The following is a 19,328-nucleotide window of genomic DNA, read 5'->3' as shown; positions in this document are numbered from 1 at the left end:
CCCTGCAAACCTGTCCTCTCAAAATCATTATCTACTCCTCCCTTATAGAATCGGCTTCCACCAGCCTTTCAGGCAGTGTGTTCCAATGCTTTGACCAGAGCATACATCTTGCCTTGGGACGTGCTCCTGATGTGAAAAGTGCTAGTTATACAAGTGTACTTTGTCGTCCATATCACCTGTGGAAGGAAATATAAAAATGCATCAATTGCATAGAAATTTACAGGACGTAAAACCATTCAGGCCCATGACATCTGTGTAAGTCTTGTAACAGCAATCCTCTCAGGCCCCGTTTACCTGCCTCGTTCCCCCCAAAACCCCTGTAGTTTACTCTGTTTTTTTTTAAAAAAAGGCATTTTATTTTGTAAAACAATAATGGTTATGGACTCGGCTTCCAATATCCCAAACTATTGTGTGTGTGTGTGTGTGTGTGAAACTTTTCCTCCTCCCCTTCTCCATTTGCTCACTCATTAACTCTGTTAAAATGGATGCTATCCACATCACAAATTGCATTCATAGAGAGCCCTTCACGCAGAGTAGCGTCCCAGAGCAGAGCAAACAGACGTCACACAATCCATCCCAACTCACCCCACTGCTGTGCTTTGAAGATTCACTTCCCTTTTCACATTTCTAATTTTAACCCGTCCCTTCCTTCCTGGTTTGATTAAAACTTGATTACAACACAGCGCCCCTTCATGTGGGGTAGCGTCCGAGGGGGCTCGACAGTGGTGGAGTCTGACCCCGACCCGGGCGGGGGGGAAAGAGGGTGACCATAAGCACGATCAAAAAGGAAGGTCTTTAGGCAGGAGATAAAAGTGGAGAGGGAGGGGGAGCGGCGGAGGGATTGTTGCAGAGAGTTTGAGAGTTTCAGGGCGTTGTGGCTGAAGTCACCGCCACTGACGGTGGGAGCGAAGGGGACGAGGTATGTACAGGAAGCCGGAGCCAGCAGAGTGGAGGCAATTGGTGGTGAGGGGTAAGCAGGTTTGAGAGGGAGAGAGGGAGGGAGGGAGGTGCCAGGGCATGAGGGGATTTAAAGAGGAGTGTGATTATGGATCGGGCGGGGTGGGGGTGGGATGGCAAGTGGAAGAAAATACAAAGAAAGAAGTTTTTGATCATGTTATTTGAAACACGGGGACGTCAGCTCACCACAACTCTGCTCCGAGCACCTCATACAAAGCAACCTTTCTGATTCGGACAATTGGGCTGAAATGTTCTGAAATAACCCAAAGGCACCTTTTTTGGATCAGGAAGTTTTGACGGACGCTGGAACGAATGGAGATTCCCCCCCCGTTATAATCACACACATCGCTACCAGAAATTCCAGCCAGTATCCAAGGAATTTTGAGTCTTGGGGTAGTCTCTCTCTCTCCCCCCACCCCCGGTCAGAACAAATCGTAAATAATAATAATCCTGAGACGTATCAAAGCGCTTCACAGGATAGACTCGAAGGTGAATGGACTATTTCGTGGGGCAAGGCGAGATAACCTCTTTTTTTGCGACAACCCGAAAGAAAAAAAAAAGAGTCGGTGCGAGTTTAAACCGGCGCGAAATGGAATTTTTTGTGGGGGGAAAAAAATGAATGAATTAAAAAAAAATCCTACAGTTGTCTAGTTTGTAAACAATTTTTTTTTATTATTTAAACCACCCCGACTTACACTGCTACGCAGTGAACAAGCCCACACACACACACACACATACACACACACACACAGACAGACAGACCGAAACCTCAGTTAAAGCTGACGCACGAAAAACCTTTGAAGTGCAACAAAGTTCTGGAACGTTTTGTAATTTGGGATGGGGGTGGGGGGTAGTTTGGGGAAAGAGCGAAGAGAGAGAGAGAGAGAGAGCGCAGTCCATAAGAGACGCAGGGAAATGTCCCCGGACGTGGAACTCGAGTCTGATTTTGGAGGCTCTTAAGCGACAGTGATGGGTTTCTAAGTGGATCAGACAGTCAGTCAGACACCCGACCGGCTGATCAACAACAACCCATAAAAAAAAATAGTCTCATTAAAAGTGTGCAACTGCACTGCAGTCGGCAAAGAGATTGGTCACACAAAGAGAAAACAAACATAAGGGGGATTCCCACAACACAGAGAGAAAGGGGCACATTTTACTTGGAGTCCAACATTTGTAGGTCAAGGACAACAGAAGGTATCTCTCCCCCTTTCTCGCTCTCTCTTTTCTTCGCTCCCCATGAAAGCCAAAAAGGAGTGTGGTCAAGGTTAGGCTGCGTTCCCAAAAAAGGTTTTGGCCTTCAGACGATTTTGTTGTTGTAATCGCATCGTCAGCAACAATATCTTTTGGAAAGGAAAACCGGTTTGGAAACTCAACCGAGTCTGGACAACACTCCTTTTATCCTCGAGACTTCCCTCTCCTCCCCCACCCCACCACCTGGGTAAGACTCTTTAAGACCCAACTTCCAAGAGAAGGGTTTACAGTCGGGACGTTTGCAGTAATGAGACTTCAAAGGTAGTGTCTCGGATACATTCTCACTGGCGCTCAGCTTAACGTCAAAGGTCGCAGATTGGTCACCAATAAAAAAAACTCATGGGGTATTTTCCCCTCATAAATCTGATTCCTTTGGTTCTTATAAATAACCAAAAGTTCACTTTATAAATGTAAAACGGGCATAGTGTCCTGGATGCTGGGAGTGCAGTACAAACCATCTCAACTCCTCTTAATTCTCTCATCGCAAAATATTACAACTTTTCATTAATTTTTTAACGTTACATTCTTCTCTCTCACTCGCGCGCGCACACTCTCCCCCCCTTTTGCGACTTGTTACAGATCGAACGACGACAGGCGGCAGCAGGTTGGGGGGGGGGGGGTGCAGGGAGAGAATAATTCCGTCAGGACAGCAACAGGGACCTGAAATATAACCCGTCAAATTGCACGCAACCCAATTTATACAATAATAATGATCATCATCATAAAAAACATTAAACACAGGAGATGGTTTGAAGGACAGCCCAAACACAGTGGATTTCCATTCACAGATACAGCTCGAATTTCCCCCCAGAAGCAACAAGTTAACCCCCCCTCCCTCCCTCCTACCCACCCAAACTTCTCACAGAGGTCCTCTCCTGCCTCGCCCCCCCCCCCACCACCCACCCTCCCTTTTCTCCCCCAACAACAAATCGTTTGTAAGCGTTTTTGGGGTTTAAGTGACTTGACTTGTGGGGTGGGCTTCAATTCTGTGTAGAAACACCCAGGAAAGAAAGTGGCCCAATTCCAACACACAAAAAAGTTCGGCCGGTTTCTGGCTGATGGACAAGCTCACGCTCATGTCCTTAGTGTTCCTCCGCCCAGGCCCCGGGGCTCAGGTGGCCGTTGGTCCCATTGGTTCCCTTGTACGGGCTGTGACGATGGCGCCGGGTGTGGCCCCCACCGTTAGTCATGGGGTCGTCATCCTCCGAGCTGGACTCAATGTCACTGCGATCATCCTTCGACACCTGGGGGGGGGGGGTGGGTGGGATTGGGGAGAGCAATGGTTATTCTCTTTTAAGAAATGCAGGAACAGCTTCTCTCTCCCCTCCCCCCCACCAACTAACATTGATGGTCTCGCTGCTTAAAGGCATGGAGTCCTGTAGCTCAGCAGTTACAGCACTCACCTCGCAAGCGAGAGGACCCAGGTTCGATTCCTGGGCAGGGTGAAACGTTGGGCAAGTCTCCTTACTCCACACACACCCTGTTTACCTAGCGATAAGTAGGAGCCTGTTTGGTAGTCGATTGGCGGATTGCTTTTCCGGGAGTAATAATCCCTCCAAAAAAATAAAATAATAATAATTCAGGTCACTTCACTGTGAGTGGGACACTACTGTGCACAATCGGCTGTGGCGTTCCGCCCACAAAATGTACAGCCACTCCACTTTACAGTTTCAAACAAGTAGTAATCTACCCTGCCAGCCATCAGGTACTGGTGCTGTGGATAAGGTGCAGTCATGTATAACCAATGGGTTTATTTGGTTCATTTCCAAAGGTAGTAATCTGCTTGCAATGCCCAGGGCAGGAGCTATCTGGACAATTCAAACTGTGTAACAATTTATATTATATATATATATATATATATATAAATAAATAAAAATGCCACATACTATTTTCCCAACTGTGCAAGGGAAGAAAGGACTTCAGTTTAATATCAGACTGGCCATACTGAATTGTTTTGAGCCTACTTTATTTTCCTGCGTTGAGCATTTACTCATTTTGGACATTCTTGTCAACTAAATTAATGGCTAAAATGTACCTAGTTAAGGAATGTGGATTATTAACTAGACTGTCTGCTTTGCCTGCATTGCTCAGACTAAAGCCAGAACTTTTCGCTGTCTTTTTAATGTCTTAATCGTTAAATATTTCAAATTCTGAAATTTCAGAAGTGTACTGTATGTATAGATCAAGATCTTAATGTTCGATTCAACCTCAAACCATGTAATAATCCCTTAAAAAAAATTGGGTCACTCAATCCACGACTGTTTGTGGGATGCTGTTGTGTGCAATTGGCTGCCACATTTCGCCCACAAAATATACAGTCACTTCACCGTGTATCCTGTGAAGCGTTTTGAGACGTTTCGAAGACGTGATAAGGCACTGTATCAAATGCCAGGATTATTATTATTAATAACCACCACAGAGCAGTAGACTCCAGGATCGCTCGTCAATTGCTGAGCTCAGTCAGGGCGGCAGTTAAGCTACAGAATGGAGCTCAGTGCCAGCAGTGGAGGGCACACTGCCTTACCACCTAGTGCCAGCCTTCAGCTAGGACCCCCAAACTCTGAGCATCCCAACCTGTCTGTGCTTTAGGTGGAGGGCAAGATCCCTATTGTTAAAGGGAAGTGAGTTTCTCCCAAAGTTCTGGCCAACTTTTTTTGGGGGGAATACAAGAGTTTCTCCTTGCCTCATTAAGAGGACAGGAGCTCAGTCAGATTTCAGGATACTTGGTATATTTGTTTTTAAAACTCAACTCTGCAAAACCGACTCCTGATTTGTAAACTCAATTGAAGCAGTCTTTCTTCCTTCGGTTCTTTGGAACAAGAGAATACATTCAGGACCGTGGTTTCCCCAAAAAACACTGATTCCCTCCATCTCTCCCCCAACCCACCCATTAATGAACCTTCTGCAATAGCTATACTTCTGAAACAAACCGCTAGGTGGCACCAAGCACCACCAATAATGGTTGCCAAAGCCAGAATTCCTCCCTTCTCCAGTTAAAAACTCCCAAAGAGCCACCATCATCCCCCTCTCTCTCCCCCACCCGCCATTACCCCACCACAATAAGGCGCTTCGAGATGTTAAGTGTAAGATACTGGAAGTGAAAGTTAGTAGTCAAAGCTGCCAATTCCCGTTTGTGAGGGAGCAGAGATTACTGTAACTATGAAGAGATTTGAGATGTTTGACGATGCGATAAGGTGCTTATCAAACACAAACACTCGCCTACAAAATACAGTAACTACAATTTGCAGAAATATGTCCCACAACAAATGACACTTACAGTGCCTTTCATGCTGGACAGTCAGGGATTTGGTCCCGAGAGGCCCGGGATCAGGAGTGGCGGAGGGCGGGGAAGGTGACCAAAGGAGAGGTCGAAGAGGAGGGTCTTGAGACGGGGCTTGAAGGTGGCGAGGGAGGGAGCAAGGTGGAGTGGCTGTGGAATAGAGTTCCACGGGGTGGGGGCAGAGAGGCTGAAGGTTTGACCGCCGATGGCAGGGTGGGGCTGGGTATGTGGGGCAGGCCGGGGCCTGCTGAGCGGACAGGTGGGTTTGGGGGTAAGAAGGTAGGTCACAGAGGTAAGAAGGAGCAAGGCCATGGAGGGCTTTGAAGGCGAGGATAAGGATTTTGAACTCTATCTTTTGGGGGATGGGGAGCGAGTGGAGTAGTTCAAAGTCGTAAGGAGCTTATACCAAATACAAGGACTATTGTTATGCGTTTATAAGGAGGGAGAGTGGAATTGGAAGATTGCAATGGTGGATAAGGCCTTGAAAGCTCAAGAGTGGAAGAGAGCCTGGAGTCATAATGAACTCTGTCTTTGACCCTCCCTGCACTTTGCCCTGTCAAGAATTTCACATTCACATGTATTTATTTACATCAGCACAACTTCATTCCTGGAGAATGGTGCGAAGGGAGAAATGGGTCAGGAGTTAAGACGCTTTATGCATTAGTAGCAATAACTGCACCCTCATCCTCCCTACTTACCCAGGATGGGGGGGGGGGGGGATTCTGTTACTGTGCTAGTTCCAAACAGCAATGTGTATGTTACAAGGCATGCAAAGCATGGTGGAAGGCGGGTAAAATAGCAATATTATGCTGTCCCAGGAAAGACACTGGATCATGCAGAGCTGAGCAGAGCAGACAGGCTTGTGCAGGTGAACAAGCAAAGTGTTGGGCTACTCAATGTAACCGTAGCCAGACTTACAAGACAAAGGTCCCACTTCACAGACTTTTCCGGTGACACATACAGAGAGAGAGAGAGAGGGAGAGAGAACAAGGGGCAAAGAGAACAGAGACATGAAATCAGATGTCAAACAACAGCAACAAGTCAAGAACTTCTCCCTTGGCTGGATGGGTGGCTGGTGGGTGGGAGAGAGTCAGACATGGGATGGGGGAAGAGTGCGAGAGCGTGGGGCGGAGGAAAGAGAGAGAGAGAGGGAGACGCACACAGATATACAAAGACGTACAGAGTAGCTGGACTTGTATCTGGAAGCACAGATATGACCCGTGACAACCTATTAATTGATTTCTTAATTATACACACACACTCCCGCCCACCACACAAAACAGGCCCCTTACATGCTGCAAGTCTCAGCCCTGCCAGGCCGAGTGGTTCAGGTTAGGACAAGTGGTGGGAAGCTCTTGCCAGACCAGGCAATAGAGAACAAGGCACTGGAGTGATTGAAAGAATCAGCTCGGCGCCACGGGGAATACAACACACACACGTGTCAGACACCCACCCGGCCGACCCAAACAAGAAGGGCCAGCTTACCTTTCCCTTCATGATTGATTTGTACGCAATGCGGATGATGAGATATGACCAGATGCCGTGGAGGATCTGTAATACAATCAACAGGGTGTTGAAGACCCACCAGGACGGGTAGGGCCCAATTATCTCCCAACTTTCAAACAGCGTGGTCTTTAAAATCCTGGGTTGGGTGGAGGGGGGGGGGGGGGAAGAGGAAACAAAATGTAAGACACGAACAACAGCTTTGATCACTTCAATCCACGGCTGTTTGTGGGTACACTGCTGTGCGCAATTGGCTGCTGCGATTGACCCACAAAACATACAGTCAACTCACTTTACAGTATTTCCTGTGAAGCGCTTTGAGACGTCTCGAGACTTAATAAGGCGCTGTATCAATTGCAAGGATTTTTATATTATTACAGCAACTTGCATTTCTATAGCGTCCTTCACACAGGGTAGCGTCCCAAAGGCATCAGCCTCCACACCTGTATAACAGGAATTACTCCTTAATATTTTCATGTAGACATTCCTTCCCCCCTCACCTCCAAAAAAATAAGAGGGATTCTTTTTGGGAACATATGGCCCCCGCACCACCCCCTACCCAGCGGAACACACACACTATGTGTGAACACACTCTCTTTTCTCTCTCCTTCAACCACCAATCAGAACACATGCCCAGTATCCCCCACCGAAACATGAGTCTCATCCCCCTACCCCCACCCTCCCCAAATCGGGACATGCCCTCCCGCACCCTGATTTTACTCACCATACGGGGTAAATACCGAGCCTCGTGCTGACGAAGACAAAACCAAACGCCATAAATAAAGAGTCGCAGATCCTTTGATACTTGGCATAATTTGCTAACTTAGCAGCCTGCAGAGAGAAGCAAGAGAAGGGGCTATTACAAGGTGTGAGTCTCAGATCATTGTGGTTGGCGCACTCGCCTCGCAAGCGGGAGGATCCAGGTTTGATTCTTGGGATAGGGCAAAACATTAGGCAAGTTTCCTTACTCCACATATCCACACCTGTTTACCAAGCTGTAAATACTCAATTGGCAGATCACTTTCTGTGGGATAACAATATTAATAATAATCTTTGCATTTGATACAGCGTCTTATCTCGTCTTCAAGACGTCTCAAAGCGCTTGACAGAATATACGGCAGATATTTTTTTTAAAAATATTTAGTCACTCAATCCACGACTGTTTGTGGGGCGCTACTGTTCGCAATTTGCTGCTGTCTTTCACCCACAAAATATGCAGTCAATTCACTTTACAGAATATTCTGTGAAGTGCTTTGAGAATTCATGGGAGTGCTCTAAACAATACACTACAGAATTGCATGAAATATAAAAGGGCGTGTGGGGAATTAAGAGATCCAGCATAGGCATGAGGGGGCAAAAGGCAGAGACCCTCAATAAAACTCTTGTGGTGTAGAATGCTTTCCAAAATCTTGGGCAGGTTAAGAAAATAGTCTTGAACTTTGTACCCATTAAGTCAGGGAGGGGCTTTTTATGGCAAGACTGCAGATGCCATGCCACTCGAGTTGGATCAGCATTGATTGAGCGGAGACAGATGGTGATGGTTTGGTTGGAAATTAGGAGCTGGGGGGGGGGGGTGGGATTTGAGGGGGCATTGCCTGCCCTGTACACAGAGACCTAGCGGTCAGACTTACACACACACACACACACACACACACGTAAAGACAGCTCGGGGTTCCAGTGCAACGGAAGCAGTCTAAAAAGCACACACCTTTAAAAAAAGGTTAACACTACAATCATTATCTGAGCAGGAGTTTAGCAGTGGATCCTTTAAACCCTGCGTGATGCCTTGCTTCTCTCTCCTCCTGTCCTAGGACCAACCGATGCCTATATTCACCACTTTGCTTCCCTCATCCCCCACAACCACAAACCAGTCTCTGCCTGTCACTGCGCAGCCAAGTTGGCAGAGAACAGACCCCTGAAAGCCAATCATTGGGGTACTAAACACACACTCCGGGCTCCCACCAAGCCTTGGCTCTCGCCAACCTGCAACTAATACTTCCCGCAATTAGGTAAGCAGGATGTGTCCCTCTGTGCAGAGAGAGAGAGAGAGAGTGCGAATTCCACTCCCACAATCTATCTCAGGAAATTTCCACTTGAAGGTGGGAGGCAGGGAATTCTCAGTTTGGTTCGGAGACTCTTAAGCAACGGTGATGGGTTTCCACATGTGTCAGGCACACAGCTGACCCCAAAAAATTATTTAGCGCAGAGTGGTCCAACTGGCAGCCAATTGGCCAATTTCACCCGCGCCTCCCCCCACCCCCATTCTCCACCATTTCATCTGGCCCACCCGCTCCCTCCATAACCCATAAATGTTATGTTTAGAATCATAGAATTACACAGCACAGAAGGAGGCCATTCGGCCCATCGTGTCTGTGCCGCTCTTTGCAAAGAACTTCCAAATCAAACCCCTCCGCCCTCCGCTCTCTCCCCATGGTCCTGATCAACCCCACTCCCCCGCTCTCTCCCCATAGCCCTGATCAACCCCACTCCCCCGCGCTCTCCCCATAGCCCTGATCAACCCCACTCCCCCGATCTCTCCCCATAGCCCTGATCAACCCCACTCCCCCGCTCTCTCCCCATAGCCCTGCAAACTAGTCCTCCCCAAGGAAGGAAGGAACACTGCTTTTACAGCCCGCAACGTTTCTCAAGTAGGGCATGCGGGACAAAGCAGCCAAAAGGTTGGACGACACTGTGAACCAGCCGGGCCTCAAACTCCACCACTGTTAAGCGCTGCTGGACACTACACGGCCTAGAGGGCACTATGTTAATGCGAGCTGTTGTGTTTTGACGTGAGACCTTCGGTTCCCCGCACCCCCCCAACGCCCCCTTGCAGATTTTACGAGCTCAGCGCTAAACAAGAAGAAGTCTCACCTCTAAAAGGGAATCGGACGCGTCGTGAAGGCACATTACTAGTGTTCCTACTCGCAACATGTTGTTGACGTAAGAGAAGGTGATTAATCCGACTGTAGCAAAATGATGGAGCAGCATAACAAAAAAGTCCTGCGAGAAAGAGGTTATCGTTAATATCAACACACGGCCGGCCAAGGGTGGAATAGGAACCATACGTTTGTCGAACAGGTAAACTTATCCTCCCTCCCTAATAGCAGCACGGAGCAGCAGCTATATAAATAGCACCCTACCTCTCTGACCTCCTGACTCCCTATCAACCTGTCCGCTCCCTCCGCTCAGCTCCGGTATGCTCCATGTCTCCTGCCCGACCCACCCTACTATCAGTGGCTGGGCTCTCAGCCTCGCTGCCCCCATCCCACAATCCCTTCGCTTTGCTCCCGCTCTTGCCTCCTTCAAGGTACGACTCAAGTCCCTCCTTTGCGTCCACCCTCCTACCCCCTCTGCCCTCCCTCATCCCAACCCTGGCCCCCCCCATGCTCAGATCCTGACCCCTGACCTTTCAACGCCTTGGGACGTCCTCCCGACGTGAAAGGCGCTTTACAAACATAATTTTGTTGTTATATAAATGCAAGTTATTATTATTGTTTAGGTGAAGGTCACCCACAAAACATACAGTCGCTACACTTTACAGTATATTCCTGTGAAGCGCTTTGAGACTCTCAACGACATAAGGCACTATATCAAATGCAAGGATTATTATTATTATTATTAAGGTTAAAAGCCCCACATACTGTTAGAAAAGAGAGAGGACTTTTAGCCCAATTTTCTGGCCAACAATGCTCCAGATAAATTGGTCTCTTATGACGGGTAATGGGGTCCTTAACCGGCTGGAGGCAAATACCTCCCACAATTGCTCACAAAACGTCACACAGATTTATTGTGAAGTGTCTGGAGACACATCTAGTTAGGGGAACAACAACAACAACAAACATTTATACAGCACTGGTTAGCGTCCCAGAACACGAGTTAGATTGATGGTTGTGTCAAAATTGTGGGGTGGAGGGGAAGAGAAACAGGAAAGAAGAAAATTTAGGACAGTTGCCCTGCTTTGTTCACATAAACAACTATAATAATCCTTGCATTTGATACAACGCCTTATCAAGTCTTCGAGACGTCTCAAAGCGCTTCACACAGAATATACTGTAAAGTGAATTGACTTTATATTTTGTGGGTGAAACATGGCAGCCAATCGCACACAATAGTGTCCCACAAACAGTCGTGGATTGAGTAACCACATTTTTATAATTTTTCTTGAAGGGATTATTAACCCCCTGTAAAAGCAACTACAACAAGACAACAACAACAAGATTCCATTTATAAAGCGCCTTTCACGTCAGGAGGACGTCCCAAGGCGCTGCACAGTTGGGTCATGACCCGAGCAGGGGGGAAATGGTCAGGACAAGACTGGCTGAACTTTCTCTTTCTCTCTCTCGCACACGCATTACTTTCACTGCAGATCATTAAAACCACTCAAATTCAGGCTGCGTGTGTGGGGGGGGGAGAGAAAGAGAGAACAGATGTTTCAGACAGCTATGAGGTTTTACAACAGTTTAATGGCAAAAGATATGTAAATACATCCAATTATTCCAACATCTGGTGTTCGCCATGGATTCAGAAGTTAAGCAGGCAGCAAGGAGACCCATTCACACTAGATTTCCATCTCTCAATGTTCTTCCTGTAGTTCCTCTCTCCCTCCTCCCGCCCCATTACCAGCCCATATCTGACCTTGGTTTATAATATAATCCTTGCAATTGATACAGCACCGCATCACGTCTTCAAGACATCTCAAAACACTTCACAGAATACAAAGTGAATTGACCGTATATTTTGCGGGTGAAACGCTGCCACCAATTGCGGACAGCAGCGTCCCACAAACAGTCGTGGATTGACTGACCAATTTTTTTTTTTTGAAGGGATTATTACCCCCGCAAAGTGATACGCCAATCAACTAACAGCCAGGTTCCTTCATACTGCTAGGTAAACAGACGTGTGAAGTAAGGGAACTCGCTCAACATTTTGCCCTGCCCTGGGAATCCTTGCCTCGGTGTGGCGAGGGAGTGGAGCTGGACAAGACACATCACAGACATTAGCTAACTCAGCGCAACTGAGTTTATATCAACTCAGCCACTCACCCTTCAGAGCACTGCTGATCACAGAACGGTCATCAGCACAGCCTGCCAAGTCCTACCGATGAGGGCCGACCTGTCACTGGGGCCAGGGAACCCTCCCCCTCAGCTCCTGTTAACCCTGCAAGCCCAAACCCTAATAGGTAGGGTGGTTCTAGCTGGACAAGCAGCAGGAAAGCTTGCCAGATAATGATATCAATGGCAAGACATGTGGTTTAAGCTGGTCAGTTTTCAGCAGTTACCCCAGCGCACACTTTGGGCTCCCCACCAAGCCTTGGCTCTCGCCAACCTGCGCTTAAATAGTCAGACACACGGCTGCCCAAGTAAAAGACACACTTGCTGGATCGATGTGGTTTGTTTTTCAAGGGAGGGGTTGGGGAGAGAGAAGAAGTGCAGAAGACTCGAGACTTGCGCTTTTTATCTGTGACTAAACTTTTTCCACTGGGGACTTCAAAGAGCTGATTAGGTGGGAAATCAAGGTGCTGTGACCCACCTGGTTAATGACTGACAGACAGATAGGTTTAATACTGCAAATGGCTTTGCTTTGACTTTCGGAACAGCCTGACAGATACAGAACCCCAGCAGCAGACTGGAACTAAAGGCACACACTAACCGGATCAAAGAGCAAACTGATCCCAGCGACACTGTACTGGGAAACACTTGAGACAGTACCTTTAAATGACAGATCAACACAACACAGACAGAGATAAGCGAAAGGATATCAGGGGAAGGAGGGAAAAGAGAGGAAAGGTGACTGAACAAAAGGTAACTGAGGAAAGGCAATTCAGCCAAGTGAAAATGAATCTCTCAGCGTTAAGACTGCAGCAACAAGTGGCAAAGAGTACAATGGACAGAGGACAAAGAGCGAGCAGCAAGATGCTGAATGCAGCACTGTGCCTGTAACAAAGGGCGTTTCGTCTCCATTAAACTGCTGGGTTTCTGCAGTACAGAGCAAAGCTCCCAGTCGCAGAACAACGGACCACATTTAGACCACTTTTACCCTGCAGGGATGCCGGCCAGTCTGGGCATTGGGTTTAGGTCAGGGTGGTCCAAATAGCAGCCCACAGGCTGCATCCGGTCCTTGGGCCGATTTCATTCCAGCCCCCTGCATTTCACCTGGCCTACCTGCTCCCCCCATAACCCGGAAATCTTGTTATTGCTATGTTTCTGAAAGGGAAACACACAAGTATTTTTTACGCGGCCCGCGGAAGTTTCTCAAATAGGGCATGCGGCTCTCAGCAGCTAAAAGGTTGGACCACCCTGGTTTAGGTAATAATAATCCTTGTATTTGATATAGCGCCTTATCACATCGTTGAGACGTCCGAAAGCTCTTCACAGAATATATTGTAAGGTGTAGTGACTGTATATCTTGTGGGCGAGGAACAGCGACCAATTGCACACAGAGACGTCCCACAAACTGTCGTGGGTTGAGTGACTACATTTGGGGGGGCAATAGTAGCAACAATGGTGTGCCTGGTGTCTCTACAGTGTAAATGTAGCCTGAATGTAGCCTGGCGTTACTGTGGCTGGGAGTAACCAGCCAGCCAGTCTCCCTCCCACCCTCTCCCTCCCGCACCCCCACCCGACGCTTGAGTGCCCAGCCAGCTCTGTGAAGCGTTTGTGAGACGTCCTCCCAACGTGAAAGGCGCTATGTAAACGTTAACCATATTGCACAACTCCTGAATTCTAAACAAGGGAGGAGGGGGAGGAACATGGATTGGAACTCAGCAGAGAGAGAGAGAGAGAGAGAGAAGCAAAGTGAACAGACAGTTCAGATAATAACCTAATTTATCAATTACTGTATACAGATGACTGGTCATGGGGCTGGCTTGGCCACACCACAGTTCGCTATGTTTACCTCAAGGCAAAGCTGCTGCTCCCTCCCCTGTTTCCAGTGTAACTCTTCCACGCCTTCATTACATCGAGGCTCGACTGTACAAACTCCCTGCTTGTCTTCCTCCCCAACTCCTCCCTCCACAGGCTGCAGCTCATCCAGAACTAACTCTGCAGTTCGTGTCCTCTCCCGTACCAGTCTCCGTGACCCCATCACCCCCATCCTGGCCCGACTCCACCGGCTTCCCATCACACAGAGGATACAGTTCAAGATCCTGGTCCTCACTTTCAAAGCCCTCCATGGTCTTGCTCCCCCCTACCTCTGCCACCTCCTAACCCCCTACCATCCTGCTCACTCCTTCTGCTCAGTGGGCTCCGGCCTGCTTCACATCCCACGCCTCGCTCGCCCCACTGTTGGTGGGCGGGCCTTCCCCACCCTCTGCAACTCCATCCCACAGTTCCTCGCCTCGCCCCCTCCATTGCCTCCTTCAAGGCTCATCTTAAGACCCTCCTCTTTGACCGTGCTTTCAATTTCCCTCCCTCCTCCCCGCCCTAATCCCGACCCCCAGCTCGGATCCGCAACACCGACTTGAAAGTCTCTGTACACATGTCATTTTGTTGTTGTGTGTAGTTTACTCATTCTCGTTGGTTACGGCCTAAATCAAATCCATTCCCACAACCTCACTGCTTGGTAGGTTGTGGGACCCATCAGAAGTTATGAATAAAGGCACAATTCCTCCCTCCCAACCTGACGCAACTCTTCATCTTCGTTCCCCCCCACACCCACCCCCCCAACCCATGTTCAGTTGGCAATGCTTCTGTTTTAACAGACCAGGCAGGTCACTGGAGCTGTGCTGTTGTATCTCACTGCCTCCCTCCCAGCACCAGTGTAAACACATGAGGATGAGCGCATAACTAGAAGGCATCAGTGTCAGTAATGATGGAACAGGGAGCTCAGAAGGAGCTTCTTCACTGAGGAATGAGGAGAACGTGGAATTCACTGCCACCAGCTGTGATGGAAGCAAAAAGCATCAAATGTATTTAAGAGAAAACTTGATGCGGATATGGGTAAGGAGAGCGGTATAGAAGAGAGGAACAGGGGGAAAGGGGGCTTGCGAAGTATAAACACCAGCATCGAATAGTTGGGCCAAATAACCAGTCTTGTGTTCTATTTGGCCCAACCATCAAAAGGTTAGGCCAAATAGATCATAAGACTTTGCTGTTGCACAAGTTACTGTGTCTCAGAATCTCAACAAAGCACCTCTTTGTCAGGGTAATAGTTGTTAGGTCAGGGTTTTAAGGGATACGGGGCAAGGACGGGTATTTGAGATACAGATCAGCCACGATCTTATAAAATGGTGGCACAGGCTCGCGGGGCTGAATAGCCTACTCCTATTTCTATGTTTCTAACATCAAGCCTAACAGTAAGGAGCATGGACTTGCAGATCACCTACGTTGGCTCACTGGGACGTCATCACGCAAACAACAAATTACATTTACACAGCACCCTTTACGTTGGGAAGATGTTCCAAGGCGCTGAACAGTCAGAGATTTGGACCCAAGCTGGGGGTTGGGATCCAGAGGGGTGGAGGACAGGGAGGGTCTGGGTAGGAGGGTGCCCGAAGGCACGGTCAAAGAAGACGGTCTTGTAACATGCCATGAAGGAGGCAAGGGAGGGGGAGAGGCAAAGGGACTGTGGGATGAAGTTCTGGAAGACATGGAGCAGGCTGGAGGGAGTGGACAGGTCTATATGGAGTTAGATCACAAGCGCAGAAATCGATTCCAAGCCCAGAGATGCTGGGGCATCTTATCTAAGATGTGACCTCTTAGCTTATGGCTTACTGTCGCGCTAGCATTATTATCCACCAGTAGATTTTACCAACAGCTGCGCTGGGCAATCGGGAGTTCAGTGACAGCAGAGACACTTACCTTTCTTTTAATATCTGTAAACTGTGAAAACATCAAGGACCAGTAGAAAGAGAGTTCCACTGTGTAATAATAATACATGTCCACCGTTAGTTGCTGGAGAAAGAAAACACAAATTAGATTAACAAAGTCTGAAAGGCAAAATCTACCCCATAGGCAAGACACTGAAAATGTTGGGAACCGCTCATAGGGACATAATAATAATCCTTGCATTTGATATAGCGCCTTATCACGTCTTCGAGACATCTCAAAACGCTTCACAGAATAAACTGTACGCAGTTGGCTGCCGCATTTCGCCCACAAACCATACAGTCAATCCACTTTACAGTATATCCTGTGACGTGCTTTGAGATGTCTCGCAAACGTAATAAAGTGCTATATCAAATGCCAGAATTATTATTATTATACTGTAAAATGAATTGACTGTTGCTACTGCTCTAACAACCTGGTACATTCCCTTCCCCTGTCCCCTCCCTCGCCACCCATGTAATGCATAGAACCATCACAGAAGGCCATTCGACCCACCGTGTCTGTGCCAGCACTTTAAAGAGCAATCCTTTCAGTCCCATTTACCTGCCCTTTTGTCCCCTGTATCGTACTCCTTTCTGGGTAGTATCTAATAAATAATAATAATCCTTACATTTGATATAGTGCTTTTCACGTCTTCGAGACGTTTCAAAGCGCTTCACAGACGACTGCAAAGTGAATTGACTGCGTATATTGTGGGCCAAACACGGCAGCCAATCGCGTACAAAAGTGTCCCACAAACAGTCGTGGATTGAGTTACCAAATTAATATTTATTTATTAAGGATTACCGCGGGAAAGCAATCCCCCAATCGACTCATAACTGGGTTCCTACTTACTGCTAGGTAAATGGCAGCGTGCGTGTGGAGTAAGGAAACTTGCCCAACGTTTTGCCCTGCCTGGGAATCAAACCCAGGTCCTCTCATTTCCAAGGTAAACTCTCTAACCACTGAGCTGCAGGATTCCACAGTGCTGTAACCACTAAGCTACCAGACTTTACAAGTTAAGCATAGTCAGTCTGGATCAGAGCAGATGTACATTTACATGGTCGAGGGGAAGTGGGTGCAAGTTGAGCCAGGAAATTGCACACCATGGTTCATGCCCATTGGAGCTAGGCTGAGACGGGCTCACACTCACTTCACTCAATACTCTCACAGCCAAAATGGGAAGCATTACATTCTGTGTTAGCACTCGATGCAATGCTCATTGTTTTATATTAATAATAATAATCCTTGCATGATATAGTTCCTCATGTCATTTAGACAACTCAAAATGCTTCAGAGGATTTACTGTAAAGTCATGAGGTGATTTTATCAGGAGGAACTGTTGGCCAGGATACCGGGAGAAACTGCTTTCTGGGAATTTCAGGCACCATTAAAAATAAATTTTAAAGAAGATTATGTTAAGGGATAGATTTAAAAAAGGCTAAATTTACAGTGTTCAGTTTACCAAATCTCGTAAAGATACTAAGCTTTAAAAGGTCAGTGTAGTAACAAAGAGGTCAAAGAGGAGGGTCTTCTTGAACTCTATCCTCTTGGGGGATGGGGAGCCAGTGGAGCCGGGCGACGGAGGGGCTGATAGGGTCACAGAGCCTGGTGCGCGAGAGGACATGGGCTGCAGAGTTCTGGATGATCTGCAGAATTGGGAAGGCCGACAAGCCAGGAGTTGGCATAGTCGGGTCTAGAGGTAATAAATGATTGGATGAGGGCTTCGCTGGCCTGAGGGAAGTGAAAGAAATCTCCACATACCCAGCTTGTTTATGAGGTGTCATCACCTAACCAGGTTGCAAACTGAAACCAAAGTCTCAAATTCTAATGACGGTGCATGCGTCTGTGCGTCTGTGTGTGTGTGTGTGTGAAAATACAGAGGAAAACAGATGCATTATTTACACAAAGAAAACAAAAACTTGAAATTAAAAACAAATATATATCCTGAAGAAAAATCAGTGGGAGCTCAGATAACAGAAGAAAGGTTTATAAACATAGTGTTTTGCATTACACCTTCCGGAGACGCCACATGTGCACTGTCTCAGTGTCAGAGGAAGGCAGATCGGGTCTCAGTGTTCAGTTCTCACCTGATATGGGTAGTTATACCAACAGTGTCGTGTGTCCCAAAACCAGGGAACCTGGGGAGAGAGAGAGAGAGAGAGCACAATCAGGCAGGTATTACTGCATCCACAATGGGCTGTTCAATAGGTAGAGAGCACGAGAAGGAGGGACAACAACAACAACGATTCCATTTATAGAGCGCCTTTCACGTCGGGGCTGAGAGGCTGAAGGCCCGGCCACCGATGGTAGGGCGGTTGGGGTGGGGGATGTGGAGCGGAGCCGGGGGGGGGGGGGGGGGGGGATGTGGAGCAGACCGGAGCCAGAGGAACGGAGGGTACGGGCAGGTAGGTAGGGGGATAGTAGGTCGGAGAGATAGGAGGGAGCAAGGCCGTGAATGGCCTTGTAGGTGAGGATGAGGATCTTGAATTCGATCCTCTGGGGGATGGGGAGCCAGTGGAGGCGAGCGAGGGCGAGGGTGAGGGTGAGGGTGGGAGTGATGTGGTCGCGGTGTCTGGTGCGGGACAGTACACGAGCTGCAGAGTTCTGAATGACCTGCAGTGTGGAGGGAGGGCCGGGAAGGCCGGCGAGGAGAGAGTTCCCATAGTCCAGCCTTGAGGTGATAAAGGCGTGGACCAGAGTTTCAGCCGCGTGAGGGGTGAGGTAGTGCCGTAGTCTGGCGATGTTCCGGAGGTGATGGAAGGCGGTGCCAGTTGTGGTGCGGATATGAGGGAGAAAGGACAGCTCAGGGTCGAACAGAACGCCGAGGTTCCTGATGGCTTTGAGAGGTGGAGAGTGCAGCCTTGGATGCTGATGCTGTCAGCGCCTGAGGTGCGGAGGCGCTGACGTGAGCCAATCAGGAGGGCCTCAGTTTTGCACGTTGAGCTGAAGAAAGTTGTCTCTCGTCCAGGACTCGATGTCGGACAGGCAGCTGTCAGGACATCGGTGGTCGTGGAGTTGAGGGTAGAGGAGGAAAGGTAGAGTTGGGTGTCATCCGCATACATGTGGAAGTTAACCCCATGTCTGCGGATGATGTCACCACAGGGGGAGCATATAGAGGGTGAAGAGGAGGGGACCGAGGACAGAGCCCTGAGGGACACCGCACGAGACAGTGCGGGGGGGGGAGGAAAAACCATTTGTGGAGACAAAGTGAAGACGGTGGGAGAGGTACGACCTAAACCACTCAAGGACAGGGCCTTGAAGGTTGAGGTGGGAGGACAAGCGGTGGAGGAGGATAGCGTGGTCGACCGTATCGAATGCTGCCGATAGGTCGAGGAGGACGAGGAGGCAGAGGGAGCCCTGGTCACAGATGGTCAGGATGTCATTGGTGACCTTGACCAGGGCAGTTTCTGTGCTATGGGCAGCACGGAAACCCGACTGAAGGGGTTCGAATAATGAATGGTTGGAGAGGAAAGAGCGCAGCTGGGAGGCCACAACTCGTTCCAGGACCTTGGACAGGAAGGGGAGGTTGG

General features: G+C 48.4%; 1 protein-coding gene across 2 annotated transcripts in view; it reads right to left on the bottom strand.

Annotated features, from left to right (window-relative positions):
• Positions 1-3,107: 3,107 nt before the first annotated feature.
• Positions 3,108-19,328, bottom strand: part of LOC103190303 (ceramide synthase 6) — a 43,633-nt gene continuing 27,412 nt past the window's right edge. Inside the window, exons 5-11 of one of the 2 annotated variants that reach the window (XM_042344190.1) lie at positions 17,886-17,936; positions 15,790-15,882; positions 9,863-9,991; positions 7,716-7,822; positions 6,974-7,130; positions 6,407-6,430; positions 3,108-3,452 (exon numbers count right to left, since the gene is read on the bottom strand). In XM_042344190.1, coding sequence (XP_042200124.1) covers positions 3,291-3,452; positions 6,407-6,430; positions 6,974-7,130; positions 7,716-7,822; positions 9,863-9,991; positions 15,790-15,882; positions 17,886-17,936 — 723 coding nt within the window. In that variant the 3' untranslated portion in view covers positions 3,108-3,290. The remainder of the gene's footprint in view (positions 3,453-6,406; positions 6,431-6,973; positions 7,131-7,715; positions 7,823-9,862; positions 9,992-15,789; positions 15,883-17,885; positions 17,937-19,328) is intronic. The other variant, XM_042344191.1, reaches the window with a different exon arrangement.

This window comes from Callorhinchus milii, unplaced genomic scaffold (genome assembly GCF_018977255.1).
Source record: "Callorhinchus milii isolate IMCB2004 unplaced genomic scaffold, IMCB_Cmil_1.0 Scaffold27, whole genome shotgun sequence".
In the NCBI taxonomy this organism is placed as follows: Eukaryota; Metazoa; Chordata; class Chondrichthyes; order Chimaeriformes; family Callorhinchidae; genus Callorhinchus; species Callorhinchus milii.
This window is presented reverse-complemented; position numbering and strand designations above follow the sequence as displayed.